The 20,270-nt window shown below is 53.6% G+C and overlaps 8 protein-coding genes across 8 annotated transcripts; 2 read left to right on the top strand and 6 right to left on the bottom strand.

Moving 5' to 3' along the window:
- Positions 1-437: 437 nt before the first annotated feature.
- AYL99_09166 (hypothetical protein) lies at positions 438-2,148 on the bottom strand (the record flags this gene model as incomplete). The annotated part of the gene is made up of 3 exons (XM_018840673.1): positions 438-1,776; positions 1,824-2,040; positions 2,097-2,148. The coding sequence occupies 3 exons, from the start codon at positions 2,146-2,148 to the stop codon at positions 438-440; spliced, it is 1,608 nt and encodes a 535-aa protein (XP_018690420.1).
- Positions 2,149-2,838: 690 nt separating this feature from the next.
- AYL99_09167 (GTP-binding protein rhoC) lies at positions 2,839-3,771 on the top strand (the record flags this gene model as incomplete). The annotated part of the gene is made up of 3 exons (XM_018840674.1): positions 2,839-3,132; positions 3,183-3,386; positions 3,442-3,771. 3 exons carry the CDS (start codon positions 2,839-2,841, stop codon positions 3,769-3,771), a joined length of 828 nt encoding a protein of 275 aa, XP_018690421.1.
- A 564-nt stretch (positions 3,772-4,335) lies between these two features.
- AYL99_09168 (hypothetical protein) lies at positions 4,336-5,030 on the bottom strand (the record flags this gene model as incomplete). Its single annotated transcript, XM_018840675.1, has 3 exons — positions 4,336-4,482; positions 4,596-4,658; positions 4,920-5,030. The coding sequence occupies 3 exons, from the start codon at positions 5,028-5,030 to the stop codon at positions 4,336-4,338; spliced, it is 321 nt and encodes a 106-aa protein (XP_018690422.1).
- Positions 5,031-8,884: 3,854 nt separating this feature from the next.
- AYL99_09169 (small nuclear ribonucleoprotein F) lies at positions 8,885-9,386 on the bottom strand (the record flags this gene model as incomplete). The annotated part of the gene is made up of 4 exons (XM_018840676.1): positions 8,885-8,966; positions 9,034-9,189; positions 9,290-9,327; positions 9,381-9,386. 4 exons carry the CDS (start codon positions 9,384-9,386, stop codon positions 8,885-8,887), a joined length of 282 nt encoding a protein of 93 aa, XP_018690423.1.
- A 1,087-nt stretch (positions 9,387-10,473) lies between these two features.
- AYL99_09170 (hypothetical protein) lies at positions 10,474-11,303 on the bottom strand (the record flags this gene model as incomplete). The annotated part of the gene is made up of 5 exons (XM_018840677.1): positions 10,474-10,617; positions 10,672-10,794; positions 10,875-10,940; positions 11,104-11,218; positions 11,257-11,303. The coding sequence occupies 5 exons, from the start codon at positions 11,301-11,303 to the stop codon at positions 10,474-10,476; spliced, it is 495 nt and encodes a 164-aa protein (XP_018690424.1).
- A 290-nt stretch (positions 11,304-11,593) lies between these two features.
- On the bottom strand, positions 11,594-13,669 carry AYL99_09171 (hypothetical protein; the record flags this gene model as incomplete). The annotated part of the gene is made up of 1 exon (XM_018840678.1): positions 11,594-13,669. One exon carries the CDS (start codon positions 13,667-13,669, stop codon positions 11,594-11,596), a length of 2,076 nt encoding a protein of 691 aa, XP_018690425.1.
- A 668-nt stretch (positions 13,670-14,337) lies between these two features.
- Positions 14,338-19,028, top strand: AYL99_09172 (hypothetical protein; the record flags this gene model as incomplete). The annotated part of the gene is made up of 3 exons (XM_018840679.1): positions 14,338-15,100; positions 15,341-18,066; positions 18,141-19,028. The coding sequence occupies 3 exons, from the start codon at positions 14,338-14,340 to the stop codon at positions 19,026-19,028; spliced, it is 4,377 nt and encodes a 1,458-aa protein (XP_018690426.1).
- A 121-nt stretch (positions 19,029-19,149) lies between these two features.
- Positions 19,150-20,028, bottom strand: AYL99_09173 (hypothetical protein; the record flags this gene model as incomplete). The annotated part of the gene is made up of 1 exon (XM_018840680.1): positions 19,150-20,028. One exon carries the CDS (start codon positions 20,026-20,028, stop codon positions 19,150-19,152), a length of 879 nt encoding a protein of 292 aa, XP_018690427.1.
- Between the last annotated feature and the right edge of the window lie 242 nt (positions 20,029-20,270).

Here is a 20,270-nt window from a genome sequence, read left to right on the forward strand (position 1 = left end):
AAGAGGAACCGTGCATTGTCTTGATGGTAACTCAGGAATTAGTTGTATTATTGACGAAGACAACCAACGCGACTCTCCAAACTGCGAAAATGCGGCACCACAGCGATTGGTCACGTTCTTTTTCTGCCGCCCCCTCTCCGCCAAGACAGTGGATTTCATATCCGATACCGCCTTTGTCGGTGAAACCTATTTGACCGTGAATTACAGGAAACAGCCTCAGTAATTACCATAGGAAGCCTGTGTGGACTCGGTACTGCCAGAAGCAGATGGTTCGCGTCGAAACTTGAAAGTATACAAACAAATAAACACACCAGAATACGACTACTGCCATTGGTATGTATATTATTGTACGGTCTCGTGGTCGATGTGTCATCCGTTGCCTTGTCCTCCCCCCACCGACCAAGGCTATATCATGATCTGGATCTTTCTCCTTCCTGTCAATCGACGCTCAAGCCAACGTATTTGAACAGCACAGGGATGCCCTCAATAGCCAGCCAGGCGATCCCCGAATACACAATCAATTTCGTCACCACCTCCACGTCGTATCGGACTCGAGGCTTCTGGATGCTCAAGAATATCTGTCTTTCCTGCAATTCATCCATTGCCTGAGCTTCCTCGGGGGTGCGTGCTCTGTCGTTGGCGGGTGGGGCCGCAGGAGCTGGTGATAATGTTTCCATCCCTGTCCCCATCTGCGCTCGGAACATCTCCAGGCTGTTGGATCTTTTCCTCCCCGTAGCGGTATCTTTGGTCTGGAAGTAGCCGGGATCAGGAGGAGGTGGGGATTGGGGGGAGCCTTGCATTGTTGGAGTGAGCGTCTCAAGAGCATTTTTACTGTCCCTCCTCCTCTTGTCACGGTAGGCCAGTGTTTCGTACGCGTCTGCCTCGGACTGAGGCCCAACCGAGATGGCCCTTCGGCGTCGGAACGTTGATAGCAGGTGAGGAATCTCCCGTGCGGGTGGGATGATGTTGTCGTCATTAGGTTGCCGCGGAATGGTTTCGTACTCTGACGCGGGTTTGAAGAATCGTCGTGGTAGGGTAAGACCAAGCTGTTCAATGACACGGAATATCGGTGGGAGTATTTTCAGTAGGGTGGGCTTCATGATGCCCCGCCATGCAAAAATCACCAGGACTCCAAGTAGAATGCGCGCCAATGTCATGATCCAGCCCATCTTCTCAAGATCGAACGGGATAGTGCCTTTGGCAGGAGTGGACCAGGCATAGGTGGTGCGGGCAAAGTGCCAAACAGCGTATTCACAGCCAATCATGACTCCCGCAAAAGAGACACTGTCATCAAAACAGGGACAGTCGTCTGCCGGTTCAGGATGGATGCGAACCAGGACCAAGACGACCAGAACAACAAGCACGACTCGTTTCAAGTCGCCACCGTGGAGCCAGTCATCAAACGCCTCCCCATAAAAGCATTGAACCAGAGCTATCAGGGCACCGAGAACGCTGCCCCAGATGACGTCAAAGAAACCATGCATCCCACAGTACAGCCGCCCAAGCACAATAGAAATGGCGTAGAAGTACGCTAAAATCTGCAGACCGAGATTGAGATTCGGGTCCAGGTTGTTGGATTCGTGCCGGAGAAGCCAGAGGGAGTAAACGGCAACCGAGACCGCATTAGTCGAGTGTGTGGAGGGAAAGCCGTATTCAAGGGCGGCAGACCCAGACATGGTGATTCGAGTGAGCGGCGGAGAGAGCGGTCGGGGGAGGCAGAGGAGATCTTTCAGAAACCCGCTGAAGAAAACTCCTGAAGCCAGAACGTGGACCATCCTACTGCAAGTCAGATGTGAACCGCCAATGGGATAACACTTGCATACCCTCTCCCCAGATTTGTATTCCCACACCAGAAGAGGATAGGCAGCATAACCATGAAGAAAGTGTGCGTGCCCAGGTTTGCCGACGTCGCAAAATATGTGTCAAAGGCTGGAGTTCGCAGCGTGTCTTGTAGCCAGGCGACGTAGGGAGTCTCCCAACGCACAACCGGGAGGAGTTGTTCTCTCAAAAGATAGCGCCATGGTGGCAGTCTGAGCTTGTCTGAGGCACGGTCAGAGTCATTCCGTGAAGGATTCGGCAGTTCTCCCCCCTCATACAGTGATTGAGCGACCTCAGCCCGGCATCTGGCCTATCTTTCTCCTTGTCCATTTCTGCAGAGGGAAATATCGACCAAGGCTCCCTTCCATCGAGGCCAATTCAAGGGACGAATTCCTCACGGCGATGCATTAACATCGACCGTGGAAGGCAATGGAGGGCATCGAGACTGTCAACGGAGAATCCAGGGCGTGGCTGTCAAAATCTGCGAGGCCGTCGAGTTCAGTAGTCGTAGGAGGACGCAGGAGCTGCGGCTGTGCGGCGATGCAGGGGACATTGAATTTGGAGATATTGTGGGCTCTCTCATTCGTCCACTCCGCGGCCTGCGGTGCCGAGCACTCTCTCACCTCTCCTCAGTCGGCCAACGCAAGGGAACTGACCAAGTGTTTTGTTGTTCGACAAGGATCCTGCATGCACAAGATGCATGTCGATAAGCGATAATGTCGCAATTGACGCAAGTATGCAGCTGGAAACAGGGTCAATGCTGGGCGAAACCTGCGTTTCACATGCGGTTGGGCGGTGGTTACTTGGGCAACCGCCACAGTCAACAAAGGCGCCCGCCGCAGTCATCATCCCACGATGAGACACGGGCTTAACAGAAACCTGCTTGAACCACATGTGCAGATCCATCAGCCGTTACCACACCACATATAATACTGCCGCTCCCGCCTGCAAAGGCGAGGTTCTCCACGTCAACTTGCCACTTCACTGCAGAGAGCCCTCCCTCCTCCAACTTCACCCACCATGGCAGAAACCGATCACCATCCTTTGCGAACGTCCACCGTCCTGTCGGAGAAAGGCCCAACTTCGTACATTACTCCCTCTTCGCCGAAACGAAGACCTGTTCGAGCACCCAGCACGAGGACCAGTAACGGCACCGTTAGCACAAACATGAGTTATGGCAGTGCGGGACGATTGTCGGAGGCAACGAACATCACCCAACCGCCCGCGCACTCCAAAAAGTTCGTCGTGGTCGGAGATGGAGGATGTGGGAAGACTTGTCTCCTCATCAGCTATGCACAAGGCTATTTCCCAGAGGTATGCAAGAGAAGAGTGGGAATGACCAGCGGATGACTGATGGTCGTTAGAAATACGTGCCGACCGTGTTCGAGAATTACATCACGCAGACCATCCACAAGCCCACGGGCAAAGTAGTTGAACTCGCACTGTGGGATACAGCGGGGCAAGAAGAGTATGACCGACTCCGACCACTGTCGTACCCGGAAACGGACCTGCTCTTCGTCTGCTTCGCCATCGACTGCCCCAATTCACTAGAAAATGTCATGGATAAAGTCAGACATCCTCCCTCGACAGCAGGCTATAACTTCTGCTGACTTGTCCTCACAGTGGTATCCCGAAGTCTTACATTTCTGCCCAACCACGCCCCTGATCCTCGTCGGTCTCAAGTCTGACCTCCGGAACAAACGAACCTGTATTGAGCTCCTGCGGACTCAAGGCCTCACACCGGTCACACCAGAACAAGGAGCTGCGGTAGCTCAACGGATGGGAGCGATGTATATCGAGTGCAGCGCCAAGGAGAACAAGGGCATTCAAGAGGTATTCGATTTGGCCATCAATACTGCCATTCAGGTGGAAGAGGAGAGTTTCGAGGCGAAGCCAAACAACAAGGGCGTCAAGGTCAAGAAGGCAAAGAAGAGGAAATGTGTTTTCCTATGATCCAACGGGATCAGAAACAGACCCTCGGAGGTCCCCATTTTCCATTCTCGGGGTACAAAACTTGGATCTTGTATGATTGACCTTTTTTGGGCTCGAGAAATCGCCCGTTGATGTGTGACGGTTCGCATATGGAATGGCGTTGGATGCAATTGAATTGCAAAACGAGGCGCTGTAATGAGGCTCTGCTGGTTCTAGAACGGGCGGTCGCTGTGCTGTGCGAGCGAGCCCCGGCCCAAGCTCGAAGACTCTTTGATGTGTTTTGATGTCATTGCCGTATGAGCAATGCATAGCATAGCACCTCCTCCAAGAATTCATGAAATACTTGTCCTGTGGAACATGCACGTGTTTTCTGAAGCGCTCTATCCACGACTCTGTGCTCGTGTCGTTGGTCCCCGTCCCGTCTTCCAAAGTGGTGGTTCATCACCTAGATCGACGAGCAAAGCAGCCATCCGCCATCCGCCATCAGCAGCACACACACAGCTCATGGCCCAAGACAGACAGGCTCAAGACACAGCTCGGATGTGGCCGCGACGTCGGTGCGGTGTGTCGCCACGGACACGAGTCTCATTTGCCATGCTTGCTGCCTTCCCCATTGCCAGCGGTGTCGCTCGCGTTATTGTTGTTGGCGTCGTTCTCGTCGCTCGCTGACCTCCCCATCACGGTCTCGAACTGACTCCACAGCGCCTCGACGCTGGAGAATTCGTTTCCAATCTAGGTAGGTAGTCAGTCAGTCGTCTTTGTCAGATGTCAGTCAGTCAGTCCGTCCCCAGGCAGGGGCAAAGAAAGTCCCTCGGAGCCGCGGTGGGGAAAAGAGTCTAACATACCTCGATGATCCCCTCGAGGCTGCGATTTAGAGCATTTATCTGGGCGAGGACTTGTTCCAGGGACTAAAGTTTCCACGCGCACGGCGGGCGCGTCAGGAGTTAGCTATCGCGTTCAGATGACATCCACGCCGATTCAGAAAGACGGACAGACGGAATAAAAGCATGGGAAGACAGTTCGAGCTATCGGACGGTCCACACGACGTTCCCAAATTGCCTCGCTGGACTGGGTCTTTCTGGTCCCCGTCTCCCCAATTCCACGCAAGTTCTGGTAGATTCCGTTGAAGGCAAGGAGACGACGGCATCATCTTCAACTGACTAACTAACCTCTCCAATCTCGCCGACTAGCCCAGCACGGCGCAACTCGAACTCGCTCGGTTGATGATGAGACTGGGACTCGGCCGTTGAGGAACGCGTGTTGTTTTGCGAGGTCGCCATCGCGGGAAGTTTTGGCCCCTTCTCTATATCAGCAGCATACGGAGGAGGTCCTGGCTCCTATGCTCAGTGTGGAGAGAGAGACGCGAATCCCTTTGATGGATTCGCGAGGAGAGATTTGTGTATGCGATTGACGGTGTGGTTTCTTTCCCAACCACTGTTTGGAAACCAAAGAAAGCATTGAGCATTGTGTACCTCGTATGGACAAAGGCTATTACTTCATCCAAGCCGCGTTCTGGCCTCCCCCAATAATCGTGTCCACTCTCCCACACCAACGCTGCCCGCCCCCACTCCAGGATAAAAAGAATAGAATTCCGGGCCTTCCACGCAGTACGTATGTACGTCCATCATCACAAGGTCCCAAAAAAATCATTTGTGCACACCATTGAGAGGAGTGGGATTCGAACCCACGAGGTTTCCCACTGCGGTTTGGAAAGATAGAGGACCTAAACACAGCGCCTTAAACCACTGCAACGGCGAGTTTTGTTAGTTAAACGTGGTTCCGGTGTCAAAGAAAAGAAAAGACAGGGGATGATATGTACCTCGGCCATCCTCCCGGCATAAATTCTGATTATTTCTGGAAACTGCAATACATACACCTCGCCTTTTTGGGCGGGGAGATAGCCCGCGTCTCGTGGCTTCTCGGGCTTCTTGGAAGGCGGCGGGGGATGATCGTCTAAGCATACGTGGGCGGGAGCGTTTAGTGGTTCTAGGCGTGCAACTGGGCGCCACTGGGCTGGGCAGGCTCAATAAGCTAGGCCCTGATTCCCCCCAACTGTGAAGCTTGCGACAAAACCCACCTCTTTCTGCTGGTGAGGTGAAATATAGGTGGCGAGGAAAGCTGGAGACAAGAAATACACATTCAGATATACGGTAGTCATTGTATTCGTCGCGTCTATCGTAAAGAAATGATGGACAAATGATCTAAGGTTCCCATCTGCTCAAAAGCGTGCGACTTCTGTACCTGCCTCAGACTCAGACGAAATGATGTATAAATCCAACATGCTTAGCCTCCATGGCGATTCTGTTTCGAGCTCGATCGGATGGGTGACATCTTCCACCTCCGCAAACAATGATCGCGAGATCCCCTTTCTGTAGGGACGGGCCTGTGTGTCTCGGATCTGTCGTCCCGTCCATATAATATGATAAGTGGCAATCTCGGTCGATCACGAGGGGTGGTCATTCGCACACCATGGACAACCATCATCGTCTTTGAGAAAGGGCATCTGTGCTTCTCCGAAGGTAGTTGGACTGGTAGTTTGAGCTTCGCTTTTGCATCCGCATGCCATAAAATGCAGGGCCCTGTTGCCGATCACTGCCCCTTTTCTGCTGAGCTAGTTTCACATCATAGTCGAACTTGCTTCGGGGTCTAGAAGTGTCTGGCGCAGGAACGTCCACCCGCGTCGACTCACAGCAGTTCATGCACACGGGACGGTCCCTCGCTTCCACAAGGCCAAAATTTCGGTGGCTCGTCTCTTCTCCTTTTTTCTATTGCTGTAGTGGGGTGGGGTGGTGTGTTGTTGAATTGGAAAAAAGTTGTGAAACGAGAAGGGCCAGAGCGATGCAAACCACCACCATTCGCATTGCCTGTGGCCCCGGCATGGTTTCTGCTCCATCGCGTCAAGATGGGAAAGAATTCGTCGTCAATGGAGGGCTTTTGGTGTGGTCGTCAGAGAGATGGATCCGCCGTCGTTATTGCTATGCGGTGCCGTTGGTCCCATGAGGTCATGATCGTGTGTCCTCCGTTGAATAGTAGTCAAAGTCATCCCTGATGGAATCACCGCTTGCCGCCTGACAGTAACCGTGAGAGCCTCTTTCTTCGTGGCTTCTCCTCGATATGGTCACCATCGGCGCTGGAAGAACTGGGACTTGTTGAACTGGCCTCGGAGGACGTTCGATCTCGGACCGACATGTTGGCTGCACCTATAATATCCTCCAACCGCACATCGTCCTGAGGGGATGTTGTTTGATATTGGGGATCAAGTATTTCAGTAAATTTAGAAGCCATGGTAGTGAGTGTAGAGAATTTCGGCCGGGTGAAGAAGGCAGTCGCCCAGTCTCGTGGTGCTGATGTCTATATTTCTCTGAGATCAAGAAGCGAATGCTCTCAGTCAAACGAAGGGATTCGAACAAACTCGATAGACAGCGAAAGTGGCGGTGATATACAAGTAAGGGGGGAGATGGAAAACTCGGGTCGGTAGCGCCCTAGTAATATTGTTGTCCTCTCCCATTTCGTCCACGGCACACGATCAAGTTCCGCCTATTCAGAATTTGCGCTCGCGTTGCTTTCCCCCTGTTTGAGGGTTTGGAAATCCAATAGAAAGTGCGGGTGGCTACGACGCCGCCTCGTCATTCCCCTCCTTCTTGCGAGTTTGCTCCCCCGGATAGAATGGGATCGCACATTGTCTAGACCCTTGTCAGGACCCAGAACCGAGGCGCTTGGAGAGGACCATCCCGTGAAAACCCACCGAGCCACCCACCGGGCCCTCAGGACCAATTTTCAGGGTCTCGAGTGTGTGGCTGATGGACCTCCCAACGCCTGGGAGGCCAGAGATCGACCACCATGGTGGCAGGCGTTGCAGGGAATATTCCAGGATGAGAGCTGCGGTCACGGCAAATGTTGCTGTGTAACATGGCGAGGCGTACGAGGACGATGGTCAAGCCACGTAGGACAGAAACGAAGATCGCAAATTCACAGCGTCGGATTCGCTTGCGAAGAGGGCCGAGCGTCTTCCGTGCCACCAAACGCCCTCCTCAAGCATGTCGTTCGTTCTTGGGATGGATGGAAGGACGGATATGTCCAAGCAGCACTGGGCACAGGGCGCAGCGTGCATAGGTGTGCACACCACATACAATAATATCCCGTATTTTGGGTTGACGTTCCCAGCTTGGGGAGAGGCAATAAAGGTCAAATTGCCAGTTTGGGCTCCAGTTTGCCTCCCTGACTGAAACCCTTCGAGTCGCTTGCTCTCCGCCTTTTTCACGCCTTCCTACTACTGCCCGAGTGCCGTGCCGGCTGACAGAACCAACTTCTCTTGAACCTACTTGTGGAATGGTGGCATTACACTGGTTCGCCTCGTGACTTTGGTTCTCAAAGCGACCCGGAAGCTCAGCAAAACAAGGGGGCCAAAAGCTACTTAGGGATTGGGGGATTTCTCCTGTTTGTTCGCATCGATTTTCATTGAACTTTGTTTCTTGTAATTCACGGGGCCGGGGCGGCGACCAAAGCCTTGATCTCCTAGGGATGACATCGAGCACGTTTTCCCGTGCATTGAACAGCTAATATGCACATGGCAAGAACTCTGATAATCCGTGGTTCGCCGTCCTGCTCCTCCAGTGCCGCCTCGGATGCCCAGTTGTGGCATAAGGAAGGCGACCAAGCTTTATCATCCAATGTCGGCTGGCTGTTATGCATGAACAATTCTCGGAGTAGACTCGTGGCTTTCGGAACGCGACCGATTCTCGTGGAGGATGGTTGTTTTGGCACACACAAGAATCCACTATCGGCAGCCACCCTTTCGGCGCCAATTGAGAACAGTCACGGTGCTCATCACCTCGAATTGTGATCTCTCAGTACCCAAGAACGCGACCTTGTTGTTGTGGTTGGTGCTGCCTAGATTGGCTGCGATGTCCTCAGCTGGTTGGAGGATCGCATCGACTTCCCCTTTCGCCAGCATGGTGCTGTTGTCTACCCGAGCCTGGCTCGACAGGAATGCGTTTCGGTGCATGCGCCCAGCGAGATGTGTCTGCCTGAGCATGTGCCCTTCGTGCGGAATCGCTTTAGCCGCTCCATGACCGACATTTGCGGGATCCTGAATCCACATTGCGTTCCTCTGCTTTTACGGCCTGTCGCCAACTTAATCCTCCATTTTGGTGTCGGGTCCTTCACCGTTCATTTCGACTCCTTTAGCTGCAGATATCCAGAGAACGTTGTTACATCTGATGGCCCAAGTGGTCAGTTACATCCTCTCATTGCCCGCATCGCATGGAACTCTGCCGGCCATACCTGATGAGCACCTGACCCAAAGTACCCGTATGTTTCCTGTCAATATACTCTTCCGTGTTCGAGAGCTGGATGTTCATGTATGAGTCGACGCTAATGAGCCGGCCTTTGTATTCTGTTTGACCCCATTTTAAACGGATGATAACTTCGTCATTGATCCTGCCATGTAGTCGGTCAATTCAAGTACATAGGTGCTTCGAGCGGGAGTTCGACAACGGGAAGCGCTCGCGCACTGCGACATAAGGGTACAAGGACGTACAAGCTCTGGAGGAGAGGTCGTGGGTTGATGGGCGTGAACTGCAAAAATATTAGAGAGAGATGTCGCAAAAGCTGCCTGCAGTTCATCTTACATTCATTGTTGCTCGATCTGCTGAAGTTGAGGTCGGGGAGATAAAACGAAGGACGCAGTGCAATCAGTTCTCATTGAGGAGTTGGCTACAAGTTGATGTTATGATCCGTTGCGTGGATCGAACTTTGGAGAGAAAATGTTCTGCCAAGGTACGGAAAGGAAAAACTACTCCCGGCTCAGGCCGCAGCAGGCGCGCTTCTACGCGTGCCTCCCACTTTTCACCAACAATGGAGTAAACAATCATCTTCCACTTTCATTCAACTCAACACTCACCCATCTCTATTTATATATATCGGACAGCAGCCAAACCTGGCCCTCTGCAGCCAATCTTTGCACACTCTCGCTGAAGAAGCGGAGAAGTTTCAAAACCTCGCACCCTTCGACAATGGCAACCGACTTTCTCTTGCTATAGACCGACTTACTCAAGTTGTCAATCAAAAATTCGACGCTATCGACCGAAAATTCGACGCTATCGACCGAAGATTCGATGCGTTGGAGACTCGGATTTCGGTCAAGTTCGTTTATCTCTTCATCTTCACTTCGAGATAGCTGGCTAATACTATTCCTATAGCGATTCGAACAGTGTGGCACGAACTCAAAATAGCCGTCTAACCAAAGACACTGACACTCTTTCGCCTTTGATGAGCCCTATCACCAACACCCCGATCCCAGACTTCCCGCAAACATCAGAAGAGATTCGCACTATGCCTACAAGAACGCTCACTTCTATCTTGGAAGGCTTGGGATTACCAGGGAGTGGAAATGCCGACGAGAAAAGGAAGCGATTGAGGAGCTTCATTGGTCTGAGCCCGAACCCTGCATAAGAAGAGTAGTACAAAACTCTTTATTTTTTACGGGGCACATGGTACTCTCTACGCATGAGTAACAAAGAGAGAAGGATCAGGACTTTTATCAATGTATTTTAGCTTGCCAGTATGAATCAATGACAACAGCAACCCGCTGGGTGAGCTGCGAGCAGTTTTTCCTTTGCTTATATTGCCAAGCGATTTTCGAGCCGCGCTGCAGCCTTGCGCCCAAACAAGGCTGAATCGCAGTCTACGACACGAAGCCTGTGATAGATCTCGACCCCAGACTCAAGCTCGTCGTATTTGCCACTTGATGTCTTTAATGCTGACTTCCTCGCCAGCTTTCTCGTCGTAATCAAACCACTCTCCCTCTGACAGGTCGATACCCGTGAATTTCGTCCCGGACTCGATTCCCGTGGCCTCCCACTCCCCCTACGCCGACCAATGTCAGTGGAAAGGAAGTCTCAACGTGGGAGATCAACATACATCTGGCTTGAAATCAGTGAATTCTAGACCCCGGCAATCGATATCGATGATGTTCTTTGGTTTTGCGGGAGAATTTTGCTCATATTTGGCCGGAGCTGCTTTGATCGAGGCGCTGGATTCTCTCTGTGTGGAAGTGTGTCCATTAGCACTCTGCGAAATATACACCAGTCTCCTCAATCAGCTAGCTGGTCTCTTCCACACACCTTACAGTTCTTGCATTTCCAGACAAAGTTTGCTTCTCCTCGGCTCCCGGATTGCTCGTTCATGTCCTAAATTTTGAGGTCAGATGGTCCCTGGGCCAATTCAACCCAAGACAACTGCAGTAAACACACAGGGCCATATCGCAGTCGTATGATGATAAAGCCACGACGCGCCACATTTAACAGAGCAAGATGACCTCAAGTTCCCTTTTGGAAGTGGGAGAGTGCTTACATGACGGCTGACCCCCACCCAATTTGCATGGATCTCACGACATGATGTACACTGGACCTTGAAAGTGTAGTAGTACGGTGTTTCAGCTGTGTCGGAAGGTACAAGGTCGGTCACGCTGCAGAAAGCCATCAGTATCAAACAGAGGTCGCATACTGGGCGTCCCACCCTTCCAAATCCGCCGTCAGAGTTAATGCCAGCATTGGGACAAATCCGGTTGAAACTTGGCTGCAAGATGTCTCTGCAGGTAATGAAAAGGAACAACGAAATTTGGATTACTAGAAGCCCAAACTAGAAGTTGTTGTCAGGAATGGATTCGAGATATGAATCGACAGTGGGAGAGAAACCAAATCCGCATACATACAACTGTTCGTTATTTAAATTTGAGCGAAGAAATTCTATTGGCCAGTTTTGCGAATTGAACTTCATTCTCAACTTGGGAATTACTACATTCGCTTCTATCGGGAGGAGTCAAGCACCTGTCGCCAGCTGTCTAGGCAAGCCAGATCGCTTGCTGCTCCATTCCTTCGTCTTCGGCTTTCGCGACGGCCTCCCCGAACATGATCCCGTGAATATAAACGGCCCCACCAACGATGTGGTAGAGGCTCTCCTCCCTTTCGACTTTGCGTAAGAGGAAGGGTAACGCACCACCCCACAAAATCCACACCATATCCCCTGGTTCGATATGTTCACATGCGGAGCCAATGTAGCCTCGGACAGTGCGGAACAGCCTCCTCTTATTGACGTAGAGGCCGTTGGGAAATGGGAGCTTCTTAAAGGCTTCGTAGTTCTGCAGTCGTTCGCTCCAGTTAGAGGAATGAGCAGAACTTGAATCGTGGAGAAGCCTCCCCGCGGACCACCATCGTCTGAAATCTTGTATCACCTCGGTCTGGGAATGTCCTGAGATTTTGACGTTGCCGAACGTTAGGGCCTGGCAGAAGGCTTCCACACGGCTTTCGTGGTCGACATATGGATCGTCCTTTATCTCTGTTGTCGCACAGTTCCACCAGAGGTTCCAGTCCATTTCCTGCCCGGCACCAACCTCCTCCCCCGGCGTGTTGGAGTAGCACACCGAAGTAATCGCCCGGACCTCGTCAAAGGCGATTCCCCTCAAGCCAATCTGATCGAATTGTCCGCTATAAACGAGTCCAGGTTCGTCTGGAGGTCGTCCGTAATAAGCTGGGCGACCTGCACAAGCATTAAACGGGACCTTGCCGCCCCGGCTTTCACTGTTGACTGCGTATGCGTCACAGCCTCGCTGTGGGAGAATATTGTGCACGTCAATCGCGCATCCGAGCTGGTCAGGGTGGACTTGCCAGTCATGCATCCAGGATGGAAATCCAGAATTTTGGCGAGATGCTTCAAGCTTACAAGCGCAAGAGAGCACGTCCAAATTCATTTCGGTGTTGATACAGTATGCCACAGTCCGTCCGTAGACCTCCTGTGTACTTCTCTCGTAGGAGATCGGTAACGCGTCTATCAGGCCCTTCTCAGCCCGAAATTCCTGGTCAGACATGTGCCAAAAGGCGTAGACTTTATCGCGAGCATCAGTGCTTCGAGTGACGCGGAGCCCCTGAAGAAGAGTGGACAGTGGCGCTGACGGGAGAAGGGTCTCATGTCTGTACCGACTTTCCTGCCAGTCCCGGGTTTTCTTGATAATTTGAAGTCCGCCTCGATGAAACGTCGCTAGGGCAGAGTCCTCCGCCGTACTCCACGGGATGCTCCAGTAGGACAGACCGGAGATGGCTTCCTCGAACATCTCCCATGGAATGACCACAGGGCCTAGATAGACGAGGAGACTTTTGGCATGCACCGCCTCCTGGATCACCCAGGATCGACTAAACCAAGGATCTTCCAGAATGTCCTTGACCATTTGCTTGGTGAAAAGGTGGTGGTCCTCGTTCGGAGGCGGATACAAATGTGGCTGTTCTGTCATCAACTTGGCCGTGAATTGCGCGAACGAGGGTGCATCTTCGATCCGACCGGTCCTTCGAGGGCTATGAAGCCATGTGAACATCTGTGCAAACATCTGAGTTTTCACTCCTCTCATCGCTTTCCCCAACCACACCAGAACGTTTTCCGCCAGGGAAAATATCATGTGCATTTGCTGCACTTGGCTTGCTCTCTCTTGCAAATTAGCCTGATCAATACAGATCTGATCTGCCCAGACGGTGCAAAACTGCTCATAGCCACGGATCAACATAAGAGCGCCAAATAGATTGGATGTGATCTTGATGACAGTTTTTCCGATGATGATTTCCTCCTTTCTTGCAGTCTCTCTGAGTTGCTGGCCATCGAGGACGACCGTAGGTCCATCCGGGTCAGTCCACACATACGACAATGCCGTCCACCGAGGCCCTGGATGATTTGGATCAGAAGCTAACGCCAGCCAGTCAGGGCGTATCGTCACGATGGTTGCTCTGAGGGGCTCCTTGGGGTCCCGAGATGGCATAAGTTTCAAAAGTCGGATTTCGTGGTGTTCTTCTTCCAGTGCCTGATATATGTATGGCTCTGGAGCTGAGCCTGGTGTTGTGCTCCATCCCTTGGTCATCAGAGCCAACGGATCCATGAAAATGCCGACATTCGTCTGTATATGATCTGGTTTCTGTTCTTATCAGCTCTTATATCATCTCTTCAGCTGGCTTGGCAAGCTGCAGTCTGGACCGATTAATACGAAGGTAGCTCTCCAATTCGAAGCTGACTGGAATCGTCCTGCACGAGCAAGACCACAACTCGATTGTGCAGCTCTCTATGGCTTTGCAAAGACCATACGGCTGCGTCCCATGGTCACAATTGTCACAGAGCTTCGTCCTCACAGCGTCGGCAACATCAAGCCGTGCCTGCTGGTGACGAATAGCGGTCTAAATATCACCGTGCCAGATAGGCGCCCTCAGGATAGAGGAATCCGAGCTATTTGAGTGAGAAAAGACTACCTATCCAAGAAGCTTGTCTGCGAGTTCAGGTTTGAATGATTTGATTGACGCGTTAATCCACCGTGATAAAGTAGGGGGACGATATGTAAGACTAAGGCGGCATCACTTTCGCCCAAATATGGATAATTTCACTGCTTGTTGTCTTGGCGCGATGTGCCTCATTCTTCGTCTGACCAAGAGGTAATAGCACCAAGACAAAAGGGTTCAGGTTCAGGAAACCCCTTTCCGTCAAGTTCGGCCACACGAAAGTCTTCCACAGGCTCCCAGTCTGAGCAGATTTCTGGCTGCTCATACCTGCTAGGAAATGGCCCCAAAGAAGAAAAAGAAGCCCGCAGCAAACCCTGCTCGGGGCTTTGCTACAACTTCTGTGCCTTCTAAGTCCAAGCCCATCGGTGAGCCCGATGAGGCCGTGGTCAGCGTCAATGACACTACCCCAGGCCCAGGCACTGACGCTGAGCTCACAGCACCCGTCAGCGACGGGAACGCGACATTGAAAAGTGGCGAACAAGCTGAACAAGGTCGCAAGATCCAAGAGATGACCCCCGAGGAGCTGGAAGCTCATCTGGAAGACTCTGAGCTGGACGGAGTACTCGCCAAGTACGCTACACGATGCATCGCTGATGCTCGACGTCAAGTCGCCAGGCTAGAAACCGAGCGGCGTCAGTTGCGTCCACAAGCCCTGAAACTGTCAACATACAACTGGCTGCCGGAAGAGACAATCGATGATCTCTTTGATATGGTGGCTCGTGATACGAGTCCTATGTCGTCGGCATTTAGGGGTGTTGAGATTCCTGTCGATGAGGAGAAGCTCTTGCTCGACCTGTGGAGCTTGGAGAGAGTCTTGGTGTCCTTGAAGTTTCCAAGAGTCTCTGAAGCCATTGCCCATGTTACTGAAACCGCCCTTCTGGGACAGCTGAGAACGATTCCCGATTTCCTGCCTGGTCTGCCTGAGGCTTTACAATGGTATGCCTCGACAGCGCTAGAGGGCGAACTCATGAACTATGAACAGACCACGGGTATAACGACTGGATTGAGCGGTAATAATACCCCTGACCAGGCATCATCTGGTGAGTGAGACAGGGCCCGACACTCGAATCCGTGCAGCTGTGCTTTCTGTCTCAGAGTGTCAACAAACGCAGATCAAGAACGGCCCTTCAAGATTTCTGCCTGCTGCAAGTATACGTGATGTTGCGAGACCTTGCGCCGTTTTTCTCATCTCGGAGCGATGTTCTTCCTTTTAGTGAAGCGCGGCTCTATACCTTTCGCAAGTTGACCTGCATGTCCCAACAAGACTGACAAGAACACAGGACCGCCCACCGCCAGCCAAAGTAGGCAGAGTCCAGCATCGACACCTGCAAAAGTATCTGAAGCGGAAGACGACTCAGAATCGAGCCTAGAAACTCCAGAACCCGAAGAAGACAACGACCCCGCGAAACTAACGGAGAAGTCTGTTCACCTTCAACGACTGCTCTGGGAGGTACAGAACAAGGAAGCCGACGATATCCCGAAGACAGGGGCCAAAAAAGAAAGGCGAATTGCTATGTTACATCGGAAGTTGGAACTGCTACGTCGTGATCCGCTGTTCGATGAGTACGAGGCAGAAGCTGCATGGGACGCCGTTTTGGCTCAACTCCTGGCAACACGTCAACAGCTCATGCGAGCCGCTGCCACGAAACGGCGGCAAGAAAAGCGGGCTGCTGTCGAACAGAACATTGATGATGATATAGGGATCCAGAAACCTATATCACAGGACAATGAGCCCGGCGCTGCGGAGGATGAGGATGCTCTTCTCGGCGGCATGTTTGGAGAATCTGAAGACACTACTGTCTTCGAACAAACCCCACCAGCATCTGAGAGCTCGGTCCGACTGCTAGACTTTGGGAAATGGTCGGGTCTTTCACCAAAAAGACTGCTTGATGAAGTCTGTCGAGCGCGTGATTCGAAAAGTCGAGTGCAGATCCGAACTTTGCAGCAAACCTCATACTCAGCAAGGCACAAACTACAGATTTCTTGGACAGCCGATGCCATGGTCGACGCTCACACGACGGCGGCATTGCCACCTGAAGTCTCTGTCCGGGTCAATCAGCGACTCTGGGAATTGGAGATGAAAAACATTGCAGCAGCGGGTGCTGCCCAATCGGAGGGCTATGTCTGTACTCTTGGCCTGTTCCTGGTGTCAACACTGGGTGCAAGCGAGCACAAAGCCATAGGTCGTCTGCCGACTGTCTGGAGAGATGTGGTGAACGACTTGACCGACGCCCAAGCAGTCCTCGTCAACAAGGAACGAAAGGAGACTCTACGGAGGCTGCGGGCAGTCATTTCGGATGCACAGGATCGACTGAGACAGCAACAAGCCAGACTACCCAGCAAGGAGCCATCTGAGGGTCAGGCCAGCGTCGCTCATCGTCGCCGCGCCAGAGCACCTGTCTCGGCGCATTGGAGCCCGGAACAAGTGTCGAAGGAATGGGAAACCCGAACCACTCGTCCATCTTTCCGCGAAATGCTCCAGATCCGCCAACAGCTCCCTGTCCATCAGTACAAAGACCGAATTCTCTCTTGCATCGCCGAAAACGCTGTGAGTGTCATCTGCGCAGAGACGGGTGCCGGCAAATCATCTGGAATCCCGGTCCTGCTTCTGGAGCAGGAATTCTGTGCCTCCCGAGACTATCGCATCCTTGTGACACAGCCAAGGAGGATATCGGCCATCACTCTCGCCAGACGCGTTTCTCAGGAGCTCGGAGAGAGCCGCAATGACATCGGCACCAACCGGTCACTTGTTGGCTATGCGATCCGGTTAGAGAGCAAGACCAGCAGCACCACTCGCATCACCTACGCAACGACTGGCGTCCTGTTGAGGATGTTGGAGGAATCCCCAAACCTTGATGAGCTGGATTGCCTCATTCTAGACGAAGTACACGAACGTACGATGGATCTTGACCTGCTATTTATCGCGTTGCAGAAGTTGCTGAAACGCCGGAGTACATTGAAGATAGTCCTCATGTCGGCTACGGTGGACGCGAAAAAGTTCTCGGACTACTTTGGCGGCGCCCCGGTGTTAGATCTACCTGGAAGGACATATCCGGTTGAAGTGGGATTTCTGGAGGATGCAGTCGAGGTTACCAATGATCTTTCCGGTGTCAAAGAGAGAGACCCAGCAATCCAAGACGGGGATGAAGACTTGAATGATTTTTCGGCGAGCGACAAGGGACGTCCCATCATTGCCGAACTGGAGAAATACAGCAGCAAGACCCAACAGACGATCTCCAACATGGATGAATATCACATCGCCTATAGCCTCATCGCGAAACTCGCCGCCTCGATTGCCAGCAAACCACGTTACGCGAAGTATAGCAGCGCCATCCTGATCTTTATGCCGGGGATAGGCGAGATGCGGCGTCTGCACAACCTCCTCCTCTCAATGGACACCTTCAGCAGAGACTGGGTCGTGCATTTGCTGCATTCGACCTTCTCGACCGAAGAGCTCGAACGAGCGTTTGAACGCCCACCAAAGGGACAACGAAAGATTGTGATCGCGACCAACATTGCCGAGACTGGAATCACCATTCCCGACGTGACGGCCGTGATCGACTCGTGCAAGGAGAAAATCATGCGCTTCGATGAACGCCGCCAGCTGTCGCGGCTGACGGAAGGATTCATTTCTCGCTCCTCTGCGCGTCAGCGAAGAGGTCGGGCGGCGCGTGTTCAGGAGGGTCTCTGCTTCCATCTGGTCACCAAGCACCGTTACGACAATCTGATGCTGGAGCAACAAGTCCCCGAAATGCTGCGGCTGAGTCTGCAGGACCCGATCCTGCGCATCAAGGTGTGGAACCTCGGGTCGATTGAGGAGACTCTGAACGCGGCGATCGAGCCGCCGTCGCGGAAGAATGTGCTCAGAGCGATTGACAAGTTGAAGGACGCGGGCGCGTTGGCGAGGAATGAGACGCTGACGCCGCTGGGGCAGCAGATTGCGAGACTGCCCCTGGAGGTGCTGTTGGCGAAGCTGGCCATCTTCGGCGTCATATTCCGATGTCTGGTAAGTTGCTTCTCGGGAGAACGAATGATTTTCTCCTTCTTGGAGAGTGTCTCTGACCTGTCGATGCACACAAGGACCCCATCCTGGCCATCATCTCCCTCCTGACCTCCAAGTCGCCATTCCTGCCTATTCCGGCATCCGGTTCGCAATCCGACGCCCGACACGCGTTCAGTCGCGGCGACTCCGACCTGCTCTCCTCCCTGAACGCCTACGAGGGCTGGAAGAAGGCGAAAGCGGCGCGGACGGCGCCGGATTTCTGCCGCAAGAACCACATCAGCGACCAGACGATGGGGCAGGTCGAGGCACAAAAGATCCAGCTGCTCGTGTACCTCGTCGACGCGGGCCTGGTGGCGCTGGACCCGGAGGAACGAGCGGCCCTGAACTGCGCCCGAACGACATCTTCCGCCGGACGGGGCGGTCTGCCGTCCTCCTCCTACGCCGTGCCTGTGCGCTACAACCAGACGGTGGCCGACCGGGCCCTCAACGGCATCATCGCGACGGCGCTGTATCCCCGGGTCCTCATGCGTGAAGGCAAGGGGTGGCGCAACGTGTACACGAACCAGGTCGTGTCGCTCACCTCACGATCCGTCAACCACCCCGCGCACACGCCCAAGGCGCCCCGCTGGCTGTCCTTCTACGAAGCCATGCAAAACACGCGCAGCGGCGCGCTCAACGTGTTCGAAACGTCCGCCGTCCCCGAGTCCGCGCTCGCGATCCTGCTGGGCGCCGAGGCCGAGTTCAAGTTCTTCGCGGGCGTGCTGGTCGTGGACGGCGGCAAGGTCAGGCTCGCGGTGCGGCGGTGGCGGGAGCTGATGGCGGTCAAGATTTTGAGGGAGGGCGTGTTGGGCGCGCTGGACAAGTGCTACCGCAGGCCGGGGGAGGTGGGAGGAGACGAGGAGGGGAGGAGGGTGAGGTCGTGGTTGGACATGTGGCTGAAGATCGAGGCGGCACAGGAGGCGTGACACTGTGACTAGTTGGATGTCAGGAGCAGTTTTGTTCCCAGGCATGGATGGATGGCTTCAAAGATCTTCTTATCATATCTGCGCACCACATGTGCCCGATGACCACTAACCCTGTCCACTCTCACCTCAGTAAATAGCCTCCATCGACCGGCAACGGGATGCCCGTGATCCAACCCGCGTCATCGCTCGCCAAAAACACCGCCGCCTTCGCGACGTCCTCCACCTTGCCCAGTTTCTGCCCGAGCGGATGTTTGCCTTCGATGTCCTGCAACTGCTGCGGCTGGCCCTGGAGATTCTGCGTCATGCTCGTCTCCAGAAAGCCCGGACAGAGCGCGTTGCAGTGGATCAGGTCCTTGGCGTAGTCCAGAGCGATCTGCTTGGTCAACATGACGGCGGCGCCCTTGGACGCGCAGTACGATGGGGTGCCGTAGAAGGGGACCAGGCCCTGGACGGAGGCGGTGTTGACGATCCAGCCCCGGGAGGAGTAGACCTGGGACTGGCCCTCCAGCATCTGCTTGAGGGCGTACTTGCAACCCAGAAACATGCCCTTGGCGTTGATAGCCATGGTCTTGTCGTAGTCCTCCTCGCTCGTCTCGTGGCACCGGAGAGGCCGCAGGTGCGTGCTCTCGACGCTGACCCCGGCGTTGTTCACCATGATGTCCAGCCTCTTGTATCGCTGCACGCAGGCTCGGATGGCGAGTTCCATGTCACGCGCCCGGGTGACATCGGCCTTGTGGTATGTCGCCTCGCCCCCGATCTGTCGAATGCGTTCGTGCGTGCCGGGCTGGCCGGAGACGCGGTTGTGGAAGTCATCGGCGCGCTGGGTGGAGGGGTTGATGGCGTTGCGCGGGGTTGGGTAGAGGTCAATGCAGAAGATTGAAGCGCCCTCGGCGGCCAGGGCAAGGCTGATGGCTTGTCCGAGCCCGGAGCTGGAGCCGGTCACAACGGCCACGCGACCGTGCAGGCGGCCTGGGGAGGAGGAGGAAGACGAGGAGGTCATGGTGCCAGAGACTGCATGTGTTGGGAATGTAGAAATGGAGAGGGAGGAGAGGAAAAGGAGATCAGCTTTACCTAGTGACGAGGGAGTTGAAACTCTCCAAGGGGGACAGCATTGTGGATGATATCACAACGATGATCGAGAGAGCATCCTCCACAGGCTGATGGGCTGGCAGTGCCTAGCTCCGGGAGTCTCATGCATCTCGACAACGCACAAGACACGGTAGATGAGGCTGAAGACGGAAG

This window comes from Fonsecaea erecta (genome assembly GCF_001651985.1).
Source record: "Fonsecaea erecta strain CBS 125763 chromosome Unknown Scaff8, whole genome shotgun sequence".
NCBI lineage: Eukaryota > Fungi > Ascomycota > Eurotiomycetes > Chaetothyriales > Herpotrichiellaceae > Fonsecaea > Fonsecaea erecta.